Below are 17876 nucleotides of genomic sequence, written 5' to 3'. Positions count from 1 at the left end.
AAAGCATATGAGCAAACATAAATCACTTTACAGAGTATTTTAAAATAATGAAATTTCAAGTTTGTAAATCATAACATCCACATATTTCATCTACAACACAAGCATCATATTGAATAAATGCACTGAAAGGGTAAAATCATGATAAACAGCATTTTTAGGGATGGTCTAATTATATTCCTGGCACAAGGCTATGTGTATATACAATTAAGTAACTTTAGTCTTCACAACCCTACAGGAATTCCTCCATTATATACAAGAGAAAAATGAAGCTAAAAAAGGTTAAATGACTTGGTCTAATGTTACATACTAACTTTAATATATATTTGTATATATACTAAATACATAAGTAGTAGAGACAGGATATGAATCACTGAGTCATTCTAAATCACCAAGTCTGCCTCCAGCCTTTCCTATACATCACATAAAATAGTGTTTTCCAGCTGTGGAGACTAAATACCAACCTAAAACATGGGATTCATTATTTTGGGGAGTACATTATATTATGTTTCTTTTCTTAAGAGTTTACCTTAATATGTTGATTTAAGTAGCCACATTATAAGAAACCTACAAAAATTTGTAACAATTCATTAATTCAGAAGAACAGGAAAAGGTTCTTCTCTGAAAATAAACTAATGTTTAAAAGAAAAGTATTAATTTCACTTACACCACATACTATAAACAACAATATGCTGGTGAATTTCAATTATTGTAAGAATTGAGTAGAATTAACAGAACTATGAATTCTCAATGACCTCACAGTGCGTATATACACATTACAGCCACCTTAATAGTATCCATAATTGTTTTGGTATCGGGAATTCTGACCACTGGATTTAAAAAAGAAAATAAAGGGTAAATACTAAGGCTTTTAAGTTAGACTCTAGTAACTGGTAAGACCTTGAAATGTGCTGGAAAAAAATAGAAAAGAAAACCTCTTTATACCATAAAGATCATGCTGTATTCTAAGCACAGGATTTCGAATGAAATTTATTGTACTACAGGTAAGATAGCCAACATTCCACACTGTAACACAGGAATTTTCACTAACATGATGCTACTGCCAAGCATATCACAAATACATGTCACAATATTATCAAAGCAGGTTGTTTTCTATTTCCACTATGGTATAGTGATATCTTACTCTCAGTACCTCAGCCAGGAAGTAGAGAGGTAAAGCTGAGAACAGTGAAAATGGATGTGAAACATCCATACCATTATTCTCTCACAACAACAAAAAAAAAAAAAAAAAAAAAGGTGGGGAGGGGAGAAACAGGCCCCTTCACAGTCTCACTCCGAACCTGTTTACTCTTACTAAGAATGTTTGAACAGCTTGTGTATTTTATTTTTCCAGTTCACAAATGGTGGAAAACAGCAAGTGGAAAAGGCTAGTTCACCAAAGCGAAAGATTATAATATGACAATCTGAAAGGCAGCAGAAAGCAGATGGAGGTCACCAGTGTCGGTCTCAACACTTCAGCTGCACTGGATGGGATCCTGTTGCATCCCCCAGTGTCACAGGAATGTGGCAAAGAATGTTGAAACAATGAACAACAAATATATAAAACATTTAAGTACACTACGTTCTGTATAAGTTGTAAAGATTGTAGTATAGGGTTCATTTACCTAATGCTTACAATGTGCCATGCACACTGTCCTGAAGTCTTCAATGCATACCATTAATGTTCACAGCCTATCTGTAAGACAGACAGGATCAACTTCACTTTACAGATTTTAAAAACTGCCTTGGGAAAAGTAAGAATGTGTTTGAGATCACACAGCTAGTAAGAGACAAAACAAGGATTCAAACCAGGTCCGTCTGATTCCAAGGCCCATACTCTGTTCTAAACCACCAAACTATGTTTATCATGGTGATCCCGTGTCATCAAGAAGTAAATTATCTTTAGTCACCTGCTTAAGCAGACAATGAATACATTTTACAGGGATATCCATTTTTAAAAGATACTATTATATTAAAAGCAACCCTTAATTTACCATTACTTAGATCCAAGAATTCTAGATGACCTTGTTTGTACTATAATTTTTTACTAAGAATTAGATATGCGACTTAAGTAATCACTTTCTCTATAAAGCTGTCATTCACCCAATTAAATACACTAAAAATAATGCTTGGACTCCCAATTAATTCACTAATCTGTAAGGAGTCTAGAATCAATATCTAGCTAATAGCTAATCAAATGAGTGACTAAAGACAAAAAAATTCGTATCTATAATTAATAGTTGAAGACCCATCATAATATAGATAACAATACAAATTTGCACAACTCAAAATGATGACAATGTGCCTAGAATCAAGTCTTACAAAACATACTTGGTGATGTGAGTCATATCATTGTTTTGTTTGATTGTCTTCTTGTCCAGACTGGACCCATCTCAGCATAAGCAAACATGCAACACCTGTCCTCACTGGAAATTTCCATGACAAAACTGAAAGGCATAGGCAACATGGATACTCAAGATTTATATTAATACAAGTGTGCAAGGTACAAAGTATTTTTATATACAAAACTTCAGCCCAAAGGTAGAGAGGATATGTCACTGTGGTTAAGAACAACAACAAAAAATCATATGATTTTTTTAACTCAAGATCATTATGGAATAATGATTAATAATGGAGTAGTGATTCTACTGCCCTAACCTTCATTTTCTTATGAACCAAAAGAAAGACAAAATATTTACATTTTGGTCCCCCAAATGCGCCACTTTCATTTAATTAATAAAAATAATGAAAATATGTAGTTAGGGGTTATGCACTGATACTTACCTTTTCTAAACATGGAAAATATTTTCTCTTTCCGAACTACGAAAATTTGTGAAGTCTGGCTTAAATATGCAAGAAAAAACAAACTGTTTCTAAAAAGGAACTAATCCTGCAGTCAATTCCAGCTTTTTCAAGTTTCAAAGACCAAGTAATTATTAAAAATATTTCCTAATCACTCTCACTGACTTGCTTGCCCCACTTATCACAAATTCTGAGTAACATTGTTTATGCTCCATGAACATGTATTCTCTGAGTGTAATTGTATTTTTGGCATCTACTATGTTTTAGGCAAGAGATACTTAAAGGTGAATAACAACAATCCATAACAAAAGCTGTGTACTGGATGCTTACTACGATTTGGGCACTGTCCTGCTTGTACTTTGCATGTAGTACTCTACATAATCTTCACAAAACTCGTGTGCTTTAGACAATGTTATAGATGTGTCCATCACTAAACGAAGTGATTTAATTTATGATGTCTTTTAATTATCTAACAACCCTACAAAACACATATTATTCCACTACACAGATGATGAAACTGTAACCTAGAAAAGTTAGGTCACTTGCTCACAATCACACAACCAGTACAAAATGGATCTAGGATTGGTAAGAATTTTGCCTCCAAATTTCAAGCTCTTATCCACTGTCTCAAGGAAATTCCATTGTACCGAGTGGCATGTTAAATGAGAGCTATTACAATGTAGAAGGCAAGGCAACAAATTTCTCCTGGCTTGATCAGGACTTTCCTGGTTTTAAAAATGAATGTCCAGCATCCTGGGAACCCCCCTGTCCTGGGAAAAGCAAGAGAGATGGTCATTCTCATGACAGATATTATATCAGTGGCATGGAAACAAGTACAATGAGAGTATGTACAGGTGACGGAGCCATTCTTTATGCCTCAATAGTATTGAAAGAGGCTTAACTTAGTGATACTTGAGTTGAGCATTGTGCAAACTGTAATAAACACAGTAGACAAGGACAGTAAGAGGAGGCCAAAGAGAGAGGCAATGTAAACAGTCATGAAAAAAAAAAAAAAAGGCACATGAAAAGTTCCAGGATGGGTGATTAGATTGTTACAGTTGGTCTGCAAGCCTGGGGGAGGATAGGAACAGGGAAGTGATGCTGGAAAAGAAAGCATCATCCAGGAGGGACCACAGGCAATCTTGAAAGAGGGAATTAAGCCTGAGGATGTGATTTCCCCTCCATTTCCCTTCCATAACTCTGTAAGGAGAGATAAGCTTTGAGAAGAATTAACAGCTTCAGGTTTATAATTTAGTGAGAGCTCTATGTGCCTGGGTAGGGGTATGCCCAATGGTTCTTGACTGGAAGTCTGATGTATTACAAGGGAGTGGAACTGTTAGGCACACAACCAAAGTGACATAAGATGAGCTCAGGAAAACAAACAAACAAATAAAACCCTCACTCTCTTCCTTATCCAGTATTCTTTCCTCTTTTTTGCTTGGTCTAATAAATCAGTATTCAATTTAAGCGATACAAATCCAACCCAAATCAGCTTACATCAAAGGGTAATTTATGAATCTGAAGAACTGCAAAATCACCAGCTGATATGGTTTGGTTTTGTGTCCCCACCCAAATCTTATCTCAAATTGTAATCCCCATAATTCCCAAGTGTTAAGGGTGGTGATTGGGAGGTGATTGGATCATGGGAGCAGTTCCCTCATGCTGTTTTCGTGATAGTGAATGATTCTCACAAGATCTGATGGTTTTATAAGGGGATTTTCCTCCTTTGCTCATTCACTCTCTCATGCTTGCTGCCATGTAAGATATACCTTTGCTTCTCTCTCCCCTTCCACCATGATTTTAAGTTCCCTGAGGCCTCCCAAGCCATACAGAACTGTGAGTCCATTAAACCTCTCTCCTTTATAAATCACCCAGTCTTGGGTAGCTCTTTATAACAATGTGAGAACAGACTAATGCAGTAAATTGGTACTGCAGAGAGTGGGGTACTGCTATAAAGATACCCTAAAATGTGGAAGCAACTTTGTAATTGGGTAACAGATAGAGCTGGAACAGTTTGGAGGGCTCAGAAGAAAACAGGAAGATGTCAGAAAGTTTGGAACTTACTAGAGACTTCGAGGACTCAGAAGAAAGATGTGGGAAACTCTGGAACTTCCTAGAGACCTGTTGAATGGTTTTGGCCAAAATGCTAATAATGATTTGGACAATGAAGTCCAGGTCAGATGGAGATGAGGAACTTATCGAGAACTGAAGCAAAGGTCACTCTTGCTATGCTTTAGCAAAGAGACTAGCAGAATTTTGCCCCTGCCCTAGAGATCTGTGGAACTTTAAACTTGAGTGTGATGATCTGAAATTAGAAATTATGTTTAAAAGGGAAGCAGAGCAAAAAAGTTTGAAAAATTTGCAGCCTGATGATGCTGTAGAAAAGAAAAACCCATTTTCTGGGGAGAAATTCAAGCCAGCTGCAGAAATTTGCAGAAGTAAGGAGGAGCCAGGACAATGGGGAAAATGTCTTCAGGGCATGACAGAGATCTTGGCGGCAGCCCCTCCCATCACAGGCCCAGAGGTCTAGGAGGGAAAAACGGTTTCTTGGGCAAGGCACTGGGCTCCCTGCTGTGTACAGCCTAGGGACTTGGTGTCCTGCGTCCCAGCCACTCCAGCTGTAGCTAAAAGGGGCCAAGGTATAGCTCAAGCTGTTGCTTCGGAAGGTGTAAGCCCCAAGCCTTGGCAGCTTCCACATGGTGTTCGTCCTGTGGGTGTGCAGAAGACAAAAATTAAGGTTTGGGAACCTCTGCCTAAATTTCAGTAGATGTATGGAAATGCCTGGATGTCCAGGCAAGAGGTGTGATGAAGGGGCAGAACCCTCATGAAGAACCTCTGTTAGGGCAGTGCGGAAGGGAAATGGGGGTTGGAGCTCCCAACACAGAGTCACCACTGGGACACTGCCTAATGGAGCTGTGAGAAGAGGGCTATGGTCCTCTAGACTTCAGAATGGTAGATCCACTGACAGCTTGCACTGTGTGCCATGAAAGCAGACACTCAACTCCAGCCATGAAAGCAGTTGGGAGGGGAGCTGTAGCCTGCAAAGCCACAGGGGCAGAACTGCCCCAGACAGTGGGAGCCCACCTCCTGCATCAGCATGACCTGAACTTGAGACATGGAGTTAAAGAAGATGATTTCGGAGCTTTAAGATTTAATAACTGCCCCGCCTGGTTTCAGACTGGCATGGGGCCTGTAGCCCCTTCATTTTGGCCAATTTCTCCCATTTGGAATAGGAACATTGACCCAGTGCCTGTACTCCCACTGCATCTTGGAAGTAACTAACTTGCTTTTTATTTTACAGGCTCATAGGTAGAAGGGACTTGCCTTGTCTCAGATGAGACTTTGGACTGTGGACTTTTGAGCTAATGCCAAAATGGGTTAAGATTCTGGGGGACTGTTGGGAAGGCATGTTGAAATGTGAAAAGACATGATATTTGGGAGGGGCCACGGGCAGAACGATATGGTTTGGCTCTGTGTCTCCACGCAAATCTCATCAATTGAAACATAATCCCCATAATTTGCATGTGTCAAGGGTGGGACCTGGTAGGAGGTGATTGCATTGTGGAAGCAGTTTCCCCCATGCTGGTCTCATGATTGTGAGTTCTCATGAGATCTGATGGTTTTATAAGGGGCTCTTCCTCCTTCACTGTCTCTTGCCTGCTGCCATGTAAGACCTGCCTCTGCTTCTCTCGTGCCTTCTGCCATGGCTGTAAATTTCCTGAGGCCATGTGGAACTGAGTGAATTGAACCTCTTTCCTTTATAAATTACCCAGTCTCAGGCAGTTCTTTCTAGCAGTGTGAGAATAGACTAATATATCAGGTTAACTCACTTTAGGCATAGCCAGATTAATGCGCTCACATGATGCAAGAGGAGCTGGTTTTGCTCCATCATGCCCCTTGCTACTGTTCTGTTGGCTTCATTCTCAAGTAATATGTGGTGACCCCAGCAGGTCTAGGTTCTCTTTTTGGTGTTAAGACAGCTGCAGCAGCGGCAGGCCCACATGCTCCCTGGTTCTAATCTCCTTATCTAAAGGAATTAGTTCAAAGGCATACATGGAGCCCAACTAGAGCCACTGAGAAAAAGCAAAGCGTCTCACTGCAGTGGTTCTCACTGGGTCCATGCCTGTTCTGTTCTAGAAGCAATTACTGTGGACAGGAAAAGTCAATGCTCTTCCCGACAAGACCTGGTTCCCATGCTCCAATCCTTAAACGGGAAACGGAAACCCACCCAGACCATATGCACTAAGAATGGGATAGTCATAGAGGTCAAAATTAAAAGGAAGCAAGGGAATGGGCATTTATTTGGCAAATAACCAAAATCCATGCTCTCTTTTCCCCATACCTAGAGAATTAGCTGATATTCTCACATGATATTCCAATGAAAATTGGAAACCTGTGACAAAGACTGGCTAGGTATTTACCAAACCTGTTTTCCTTTCACCCTTCTCCCCCAGGCACTCAGCTGGACACCACTTCTCAGCTTCCCTTGCAGCAACGGATGTTGAAGTGACTGAGATCCACCCCAGAGGAATGTGGGCAGAAGTCATGACAACCACTTCCAGGCTGTGCCTACAACAACCTCCAATGAGACTTCTCTGGATTATTTATCTCCTCACACCCTGTATCTTGACTGAATGATGAGGACTCTAGGTACTTAAAGATGAACAAAGCCATAAAACTCTAAGGAACCTGACTCCCTGAATGACCCCATGGACAGCCACTCAGTCAGGATCTATTCTATGAGTACTGAACTACCACACATGAGCAAGAAGTAAAAAGTTAAAATAAGTCACTGAAAATTAAGAGCTTATCTATTACAGCAGCTCATGTTAGCCTGTTACAAAGCCCTGTGGAATTTGGCTGAAAACATGACAGTAAGGACGTGAAAATCTCTCCAGCCCTCCAACCCCATTAAATCATAAGAAGGGACTTGAAACACACACACACACACACACACACACACACACACACACACGTAGACATAAATGGCACAGAAGTGGAAAAAATTGGAAGAAAGAGGAGTTCAGAAAAAAAAGCAAATTTCTCAGGACGTGAGGCTCAGGGAAAGTAAAGAGGAAATGAACAGGGGCTTCTGGGAAAGAAATGACTGGTAGGTATACAGTATTTATGCCTACCTACATGGTAAGAAGATACATATCATTAACTAATTGTGAAGATGCAACAAATACATACTGAACAAGAGGAAAAAACTCACTCTTTAATGTTGAAACAATAACTATCTTAGCAAAAAGTGTACTCTTACTATTGACCACTACATATTTCCACTGCAGCCACTGGGAACCAAAACTGTAACAGGCATTTTTATGAAAGACAAATACATAGGAAACATAAGATGAGGCAGATTCTCTAATGGAAATGGGACAACAGGATGAGAACAAGAGAGACCATTTTCTTTTAGAGGGTACCTGGGATATATATACAGTCCCCTTAGTCATACAGAAAATAAAGATAAATAAATAGATAAATAAAAAATAATTTTGCAAAGCTCATAGGAAAAGAAGAGGGTTTCCTGTCTTGGAGGTTGGGGATATTGATAAAGAGCAATACCTTTGATCAAAAGTTAGGAGAGGCTATTTTAGCTGAAAAACCTGCCAGGGAAGATATTTGTTTCTGCTGAGAAGTGAAGAGGAATTTATCCTCACATACTGAAGCATGAAAGTGGTAGCGCGAGATTCCCACAATAGAATCTTGAGAGGAAGGTTATAATTCAAGGCACAGACCCTGAAAATGTGTTTATCAGAAATGAAAGAGCAGTTGTAGTGGTGAAGGGTGCGTAAGTGGGGGGAGTTACTTTAAATATCTGCTCCTGATCCTGGTAGGTATTCAAGATAAAGCTGTATCATATCGAATTCCATTCCAGTATGTTTTGGATTATATCTTTTTTTTCTACTTTAGTATTTTAAAAAACTCTCCTGGCAACTTTTTTAGATATAGGCAAAAGTAAAAAGCGGTCCAGTGGCTTAAATAAGAAAAGTACTGAGGCAAAAGCAAAAAAAAAAAAAAAAAGCTGTTAAAAAATCAATTCTGGAGTGAGAGAACCTGGTTCAGATCCCAACTCTGCTACTTACTAGCTATGATGAACAAATAACTTAATTTCTCTATGCCTAGTTTTCCTCATCTGTACAATAAATATTAGAAGGGCAAAGTAGGGCAATGTGCTTTAAAAAGTATCTCAATAATAGTAAGCACTATGTATGTATTAACTGCTTCTATTATTATTTATTGTATCCATTCCAGTTTTTCTACCAGAAAAAAAAAAAGCAAGGGTTAGGAGAAGAAAAGGAAGTAACAGTTATTGAACATGGAAGAAATATCACATATAGTAATAAAACGTCAGAAAATGCTAGTTGTTCCCCCAACAATTTCTTCTACTTCCTGGATAACATTAATAGACTATATTTCCCAGCCTCCTTAATAGCAACATACATCCACAAAGAACTGGGTTCTGGCCAGCACAATGCAAGGAAAAGTAATATGCACTCATTCCAGTTCTGGGCAATTAACATCCTCCCAAGTCTTCCTCTTTCCAATGGCTTGATACAAGTAAGCACAGTGACCCTGCTGAAGATGGCAAGGGCACAGAACAGATGAAGGCTGGGTCTCTGAATCACACTTTGAAGGAGTACTGCCATGATCACTCATTCTGGGACTTCACACAACCGAGAAATAAATGTATTTCACATCTGAGGCAGCATCCCTTTTGGATCTGTTATATCTGTTAAAGAGCCAATCTAAAAGAGCCAAGCTCTTGACCCATGTTGACTCATGCTCTCATGTTTAATCCCTATCGTGATGCCTTGAAATAGATGTTATCCCAATTTTATACCTAAAGAAACTAAGGCTCACAGAAATTAAGGAACTACATTGCCCAGGACTGTAAATGTAATAAATGATGGAGACAGACTTAGATTCAGGTTAATCTGCTTCAAGGTTTATGAACTTTCCAGCCTCCACACAACATTGCAATGTGGAAAGTATCCTTCCAATCCTCCCTCATTTACTCCTTGGATTCTTCACTTCCTGACCATTGGTACTTAGTCTTTAAACTAAAACTCCATTTTTAAAATTTCAACTGTATATTTACTTTGGGAGATCTAAGATGACATCTCCAAAACACATTCATCCTTTACACCTCATTCTATCCACATATGAGTCCATGAGAGGAAAACAAGTGTGCTTAATCTATTTGTTACAGAAGATATAGAGGTGTAGCAGTTTTACAACTGGCTAGAGTATCAGAGATAATGAACAGCAGAGCAGAGATAAGGAGAGAAAGATTTTAAAAATATCAAACCAGCAGTGATCTTTAAAGTGTGGTACACACCCCAGGGGCTGTACAAAATGATCCACCGGGATACATAACAGCAACATGAGACCTTCTATTTCATAATTTTTGCTTTATTCATCTTTTTTGTTTCTTTGTCTGTGTGTTTTATAAGTAGTGTATCATATAACAGCATGTCTTCAGTTTATAAATAAATTTTATTGATATGTTGTCAGATTTCTTCTGATAGTAAATAATAATAATAATGAAGATCAATAAATCCAGGCAGTAAATCCTGCCTCCTTGCCTCCTTCACTAGGCTTAAAACATAGCATTACAGGGAAAAATGAACAAAAAGGAACAAAAAAAAATCTGTGTGTAGAGACTTCCCCCTGCCTATCATATGAAATAGACTTACTCAACTAAAATAATATAAAAGCAAGTTTTTACAAAATATTAATTTTTAAGATAAGAGAGATTGAAGCTAATGCATATTATGTCTGTCTTCAAATATAACAAAGAAGAAACAACAAGTTAAAATCATAATCAGACAAACTTGTAGAAAAGTCAGTACCATGCATGGGAATTTTCTGCTGAGAAGCTTTATTTTTTTAAGACCTAAATTGAAGGAACGGATGCCCTGTATACATTTCAGAAGAAAAACTGCAGCCAAAAGATTTAGTGCTTAGAGCGGAAAAGAAATCAGAAGACCTACTTTTGAACAAAAAGGAGAGAGAAGTAGGTAAAATAAGTGAATGATAAAAAATCCAACATTATTTGAAAGGTTTGTTCTCTAATCACTCTTAATTACCTGCCAATATGAAATGACTATCGAAAAAGGTACTGAATTTACTCCCAATTGACTTGGAAAGTTTTACAACTCAAAGAAACTGGAAAGTGTTGTTTAAAAAACTGCAAATAGGAAAATCTACCTCTGTTGAAACTTACACGTGGCTCTGACATGCACCCTTATCCAAGTCACTTCTCTTAGACTCTTAGTCTTTAATTGAAAAGGTCAGTTTTTCCATCCTTGCCAGCTACCTCCCAGGGTTCAGATGGAAAAATAATGAGGTTTATCAGCATCATCTCTCCTCAACAAGACAGAGCAGTTGAAACCAGCTTCAACAAACAAATCAATAGCTATTGTATAAGGTAGCAAAAATAATATTCTCATGAAACTTGTTTTTGATCCTTAGCAATCTTACCTATTCCTGCGACCCACTGCAGATATTCCCACAAAATCTTTAAAGAAATCAAGATAAAAATAGCAAGAATAAACTTATGGGTAACGTGAATTTTCCATGAATGCCACCCAAATCACCTCCAGGTGCCTGTCTTCATGACACACTGTTCTTTTTCACCCACTTGGGTAGAGACAGAGAAAGAGAGAACAAACTTGCTATTAGCCAGACGTGGGAACGCTATTGTATGGACCTGCTCATAGGCAACCTATACAGTCTTTACGCTCCTACCCCACTCTCTAAAGGACATAAACCACAAACCTCAAAAAACAAAAAAAAAAATACAAGCGCGTTCCAAATTATCTTGTGTGGGTATCCAAACGACTCCGTTATGTGGAGTTACTCCTTGAACTATCCAGCTCCCGCTACAGTAAACTGAAAGAGCTTCCCATGCAATTAAATGCCACTGTTATTCTGACAAACGTGTCCCCGCCCCTATGTTGCTTCCAGCAGGAAAACTAGAAAAAGTTCCAGGACATTCCTTTCAGGAACTCCTCCTTACAAATAAACCTCCAACACACCTCAAGATCCGGCCCACTCTCCTCCAGGCAGACCACACAGCCGAGGTGCTCAGTCGCACTGATTGGCCCTGCACAACCTCCGCAAGCTTTTCGCACCAGATCTGGAGACCCTGGCCAGCAAGCAGCCGCCTGCTCCTCCCGACGCGCGAAGCCGCCTCCTCGCAGGAGCTTCGCTGCAACATGTTTTCACGCAGCCGACTCTCTGGCTGGTTCAGAGAGATTCGGGAGCCCACGTCCTCCTACCCTCACCTCCACACCTGTCACACGCGAAGCACAAGAGAGAAAATGCACGAAGATTTTGAGCCCTGCGTTCCAGAAGGAGAGTGAGTGGACTGGGGTCTGCGGGGCGCCTGGCGCACCGTTCGCTGCTGTCTGGGTCCGGGGAGGGGACGAGACGGTTGTGTCGCCTCTCGAAAGAAACTGGAAATGCCCCAGAAGTTGCTGGAAACGAATGCCAGCCAACAAGCTCCCCCGGCAGAGATGGGGAAGCCAGGTACCTTCCCTAAGAGCGGGCGCCTGGTCTGTCGCTCGCCGCCGGAGCCTCAGCGCTTAGCACCCAGCCTGGCACCCAGCGGGCGCTACAAAAATCAGCCTCCGTCTCCACACGGCTCCTTCCACCACGGCTACGGGCTCCTGTTCCTTTAGTCCCGAGTCCCTTCAAACCCCAGGTTCGCGTCCCTCTGCTGCGGGCTGCAGCTGGGCCATCAGAAGAAAACCCCCGCCAGGAAGCCGGCGCCAGAGGCCAGGGCGCACGGAGAGGGGCAGTGGCCCGAGGCAGCCGGAGGAGCTGATTTTAAGGCTTCCCGAAGCATTCCGGGCTCTTGGTTCCTTGTTTTGTGGCTGCCTCGCAGCGCAACAAACTTACTTTCCGACTGAGAAGGAGAAGAAGGGTCGCTGCGGGGTGACGGTGGCGTCGTCGGGGCCCTGACTCCTCCGGGCTCAGGCGTTCAGCTCCCGCTCCCCGACCCTGCAGGGCTTTCGGGCTCTGAGCTGGGCGCCCCACAGCCGCCGTCCGGCTCTGCAGGAGTGAGAGCCCCGGGAAGCCCCCCAGTCCTTCAGGCAACCCGCGCGGACCCTGCCCTTTCCCCAGATCCGCGACCGGGTCCCCGGGGCATCGCGCGCCCACGCAGGAGCCGGACCCACACAGCTGCCGCCCCACTTACCTCAGCACCGGGGCGCTGGGCTGGCGAGAGCCTCGGGTGCGGCGCCGGCACAGTCCGAGGGGCCCGGTGCGGCGGCGAGAGCTCCCTACTTGCAGCCAATCCTGGCGTTGAACCCAGCGCTCCGTCCGGGGCGGCGCTCCCCTCCCTCCCGGCGCTCGCGGCGGCTGGAAAAACCTGGCGCGCCGGAGTTCGGGCTGCCGGCTCCTTAGCCGCGGGGAGGGGAGGACGCTCGGGGAAGGGGAGAGGCGCGGGCGGCGGGGACGCGGCGGGAGACGAGCGGGGAGGAGGAGACGCGCCGGAGGCCCGGAGCCCGCGCGCGGCCGAGCCGGGCATGCTCAGTGCGGGCCGGGGGAGGCGAGCGCTGGGGCGCAGCAGCTGCCCGGCGCGGCCGAGAGGAGGCAGCCCCAGGTCCCCAGCGCGCGAAGTCAGTAAAGGGCACCTCGCCGGATTCTCAGGCAGGAGGAGATTATCAGCCGGATTCCCGTGCAGGGACGTAGGGGTTGTGTTGTTCAGCGGCCAGGGATATGCCGAGGCGATGTCTCCTCCCTTTACGACCCGAGTATCGGGGCACGAGGAGGCGCGACCTTCCTGGGTACCCAAACCTCTGGCCTCCGGGAGACGCGGAATTCGGGGGATCGTTAAGGCGCCCTGGCCAGGGAAACAAATGCTTCTGCGTCTGGGCTGAAAATTGCTGAACCGGGGAATGTGGGTGGGCGGGTGGCATTGAACTTAGGCCAGAAGAGGGGGCTTTGGGAGGTTTTTACCCGCCTGTCCTTAGGCGGAGGACATTGGCTAGACAGGCTGCGTTACACACCTGAAGTCTCATCCACGCAAAGTGCTTTCAGGTTGGAATGTGGGGCGGGGGCGGGGGGAGGTCAGAGGGAGCAGTTGCTGTAAAATAGGTACAAGGATCAGTTTGTGGAGTGTTGTGCGCGGGGGTGGGGCGTGTCGAAAGCCTTGTTATTCGAAAGAATGTGCTTCGAACGACGTTACCATGGTCATTCTACATTATGAATCTACTGTTTCCTTGCAGAAGTGGCTCCCTTCGCCGCAACTCCAAACCTCAGGGTAACCGTAGAGATTGGCAGCAATGCCCCAGCCCCTCACCAGCACTGTGCAAAGTGACTTTGACAGGCAGAGAAAAGCCAACCCAGTCGAATTCGCCTGGAAAGCATTCCAGCAACCCAGAGAGGAGCCTCTGTTTCTCTCTCTGGGAAAAAGCCCCAAGGGTTTTGCTGAACCCAGGTCTTCCTGCTCATCTCTCAGCGGTTCAGAGCTACATAAACAACTTCTGACCATTTACGCAATCATGTAAACCTACCCTGACATCTCCACTATGTGGAAAAGATGTTAACTGGAAAACTATTTTTAAACTACTGCAGTAAGCAAATAAACATCCAACTCCAACACATATATGCAGCAGCCTTATTAGTTCATTCATTGTTGGTTTGGTTTGTTTTTTTGTTTTGTCTTCTGCTTTTTAAAATTAATTATTATTTTTATAATTCCTGTTCGAGAAGTGGGCAAATCCAGGCTAGTGATAGGTATTGTTGTGGTCAAATTTTTCATCACTTGAAATTCCATGACTTTCATGGTTGCTGAGATTAATGCTAAATAAAGAAGTTACCCCCCCCCCGCCCCCACCCCACCCCAACCTCCCCACCAAAGTTTCCTGATTACTTAAACTTGGAGAGAAATTTTCAGGCTTTTTCCTCCCTCCTTGCCTGGTATGTGTCTGTAATAGAGGTACTTTTGCAAAACTGGAATGTTGGTGATGCAGGTGTTTTCCATGGTAAACAACCGCTGAGGATCAGTGGTTCCCAGGTTCCCACTCACTTTGAAGGCTTTTGTGCTTCTGCCGGAACTGTGACTTTTACTACCTGTACTATGTATGATTTTTTTTACATTGATTATTTTTCTGCAACTAGTCAATTAAAAGTACATATATATAACTTTTAGTAAGACTGTTTATCAAAATATGCTTCACCAGAAGTTCTCCAGAAAATATTCCTGTGTAGTCATGCATACTCCTAACACATTAAAGGGAAATGTCATGTTTTAGACTGGACACAGAATTTCAGAAAAGAACAAAGAATAAAATATGCTGTCACATTCTCCCACTGGGACTATACATTGAAGCAATTTTCAAAGTTTTATGACAATTTCAGGCAAAGTCCCTTAACTGTATTTCTAAATTTCAAATGTACATATTTTGTTTCCATTCTCCCCTTTGGCCCTTATTCTGTGCCTGCTATATGCTAGGCATTGTCTTCTAGTAGATTCTGGGAAACAAACTAAACATGACCAAGACTTGCTCCACAGTTCACCATGTAGTTAGGAAAACAGACATTGTGTATCTGGAGAGACAGATTTGGGTCGTGTTGAGGGGATATCAGTTAAACGTTAAGTTAGGAGGAGGCATTTTTTCTTTTCACCAACACCCCCCCACTGATCCAGTGCTAAGCTTGTTCAGTACCTCCCCAACATTTTCTCTAGAACAGCAGCTAGTTTAAAATGCAGCCAATAATCCAGTCCCTTTTTTCCATCCTGCAGGGAAGAAGCGATGCTCAGCTGCCACCTCTGCCAAGATAGAAAGCCTCTCACGGAAGCTCCCAGGATTGGGGAGTGTTCCTAGTAGACTCAGCCCCTGTCAGGAGACAGAAATGGTTTATTTTGATGACAACAGCCTCACACGTGTGTCTCTACATATCCAGGACCCCGACTGCGTGTCCGTTTCTTGATCAGGGGACCTGTGATTGGGATTCTCTGGAGGGGAATGTTCCAAACGAATCAATTAACGCCGCCAGCAGCAAGTTCAATACCACTGCACTGAGACCCAGCTCTGTATCATTGCATGAATGAATTACTGGTGCTCATGTAATTTGCAAATAATCATCATTCTAACACAGTGGAAAATTTCTCCTGCCCATTTAGCCTGAGTAGCACCTGAGCAGAGAGCTGCAATAACCCTCACGACACCCTCCAAAATAACTATTTACACATATGTGAAGTTTTACATCCAGGTCTTTTAATATGGGAGTATCTACATAGACACAAGGTCACCTCTTACACTCATTAAACCAACTGAATGAGGTCTGATAACTCTTAAGGGAAATCAACGCTGAAACTGCTTTTGACTTTTTGGGGACATGAATGGAATACATCATCAGGTTTTACTCAGCATGCAACCGTTCTGCAAACTCCAGAAAGGGCATCTCTCTGTCCCACTCCCCCATTACCCCTGCCTTATTCCTTCTCTACACATCTGAAGATTTGATAAGTGGGGATTTACTGTAAGAGGAGGAAAGAGGAAAACCATCACAGGAAAAGAAATACCTCTTTTCTGACCACATCTGATTTGATGCAATTTTCTCCTTACTCCTGGCATCCAGTGGGATTTTTAAAAACTCATATATACCACCTTTCTTTGTTCTAAATGACTTGAATAAGGTCGTTCAATGGCAGGAGCGACTCAATCAGATAAAAATGTGTAGGTTTTATAATTACGGTTTTACTTGTTTAATGTATAGGTACCTGAATAGATCTTCAAGCATAAAGTAGCAATTATCTCATCCCTGATTTTAAAATATAAACTCAAGTTTGCTTTAATTAAGTAGATAAATCAGTATTTAAATAAACAATTGTATCAAGAAGAGCTTTGTGTTCAGTTTCGAACTAGAGTATAATAAAGTAGAACGCAGCTAAGGACTTTCAAACCAGCCTTGCAAAGCTTCCTTCTATGCAATTGTTTTAGGTGACTGATTGACACTTAAGCTTTAAACTAAGGACATTGGACTAATAATGGGCCCATACTGGGATAATGATAATTAGCACACAAAAGCACAGTTAATTGCCATGAAGGTTGGACACAGACTGACAGATAGAGTCAAAGTAAACTAGAAACCTGACACCCCAGCCAAGACTCCTTTATAAACGTGGCTGTGAGACACCCACTGAATTTAAACATAATAAGGTGGAATTAGGGACCAATCAACTGTTTTCTTAGCCACACATTTTCCAGATTTTTTTGGATTCTTTATACAAAATCCAAAAATAATTGTTCCAAAGGTCTATTAGTTGCAAAAGTATTTATAGTTGATTTCCGATGTCCTCAGTAATTATGTTCTATAAAGTCACTGCAAACACTGGAGACAATAAAGGGTTATGTTCCTGACAGCCTCTGGTAACAAGATTTTCATCAACTGATAAAGATACCTTCTTTAATATATACGGTTGATTCATTAACATAGAACTCATGGCCTGCAGCACTGTAATTCTTGCCTGAACAAAACCTATCTAACACATGTATTTTCTCTGTGAGGCACATCACAGCTTTCTTTTGCTTAGGAATGCTAGACAGCACTCCAGCACTATGCTCGAGGCCATTTTAAGCAGCAAAATCACCAACAGAAAAACCCAAAATTTGAGAAACATGCACTAAATATACTGCAAAAAGGAGACTTTTTTAGAATATGAGAGCTGAAACAAGAACACAGAGCATCACTTTGTTTGATCTAAGCTGGGAATGTGTGCGTTGGGCAACTACAATTTTTATTCTCTGTGCATCTACAAATACCTCTATGTGTCTACAAGTGTCTACTCAAGTGCCTTAAGTATTGACTTTGGAGTTATAAGTAAATTTCAGTAAGTGGGCAAATTCACAAATATGTTATCTGTGAATAATGAGGGTCAACTGTACCAAATGTCTCCTTTAAACGGCCACATCCGCCCATATGGTATGGGATTCAATTTAGAGACATTCAATTTATACAGAATTCATCAAATCATTTATCTTTTCATCTTATCCTAAACAATTTACATTCTATTCACATAACTATAATTACATATTTTCTTAAATATTTTCATT

At 42.0% G+C, this 17876-nt stretch overlaps 2 protein-coding genes and 1 long non-coding RNA gene across 6 annotated transcripts in view; 2 read left to right on the top strand and 1 right to left on the bottom strand.

Moving 5' to 3' along the window:
* Nucleotides 1–1575, top strand: part of LOC130541312 (uncharacterized) — a 34349-nt gene extending 32774 nt beyond the window's left edge. The window contains exon 3 of the long non-coding RNA XR_008955353.1: nucleotides 1352–1575. This is a non-coding gene — a long non-coding RNA (uncharacterized LOC130541312). The remainder of the gene's footprint in view (nucleotides 1–1351) is intronic.
* LOC100989577 (contactin-4) overlaps nucleotides 1–13130 on the bottom strand; it is a 960081-nt gene extending 946951 nt beyond the window's left edge. The window contains exon 1 of one of the 4 annotated variants that reach the window (XM_034955676.3): nucleotides 13010–13130. The gene's annotated coding sequence lies outside the window, so the exon portion shown is untranslated. Of the gene's footprint in view, nucleotides 1–11846; nucleotides 12782–13009 lie in introns of those variants that run through there. The other 3 variants (XM_063602085.1, XM_034955675.3, XM_055109461.2) reach the window with 3 other exon arrangements.
* On the top strand, nucleotides 12273–15551 carry LOC103783780 (collagen alpha-1(III) chain-like). The gene is made up of 3 exons (XM_055111052.2): nucleotides 12273–12339; nucleotides 12727–13601; nucleotides 14043–15551. The coding sequence occupies exons 1-3, from the start codon at nucleotides 12273–12275 to the stop codon at nucleotides 14079–14081; spliced, it is 981 nt and encodes a 326-aa protein (XP_054967027.1). The 3' UTR covers nucleotides 14082–15551.
* Nucleotides 15552–17876: the final 2325 nt, after the last annotated feature.

The sequence above is a fragment of the Pan paniscus genome, chromosome 2, assembly GCF_029289425.2.
Source record: "Pan paniscus chromosome 2, NHGRI_mPanPan1-v2.0_pri, whole genome shotgun sequence".
NCBI lineage: Eukaryota > Metazoa > Chordata > Mammalia > Primates > Hominidae > Pan > Pan paniscus.
This window is presented reverse-complemented; position numbering and strand designations above follow the sequence as displayed.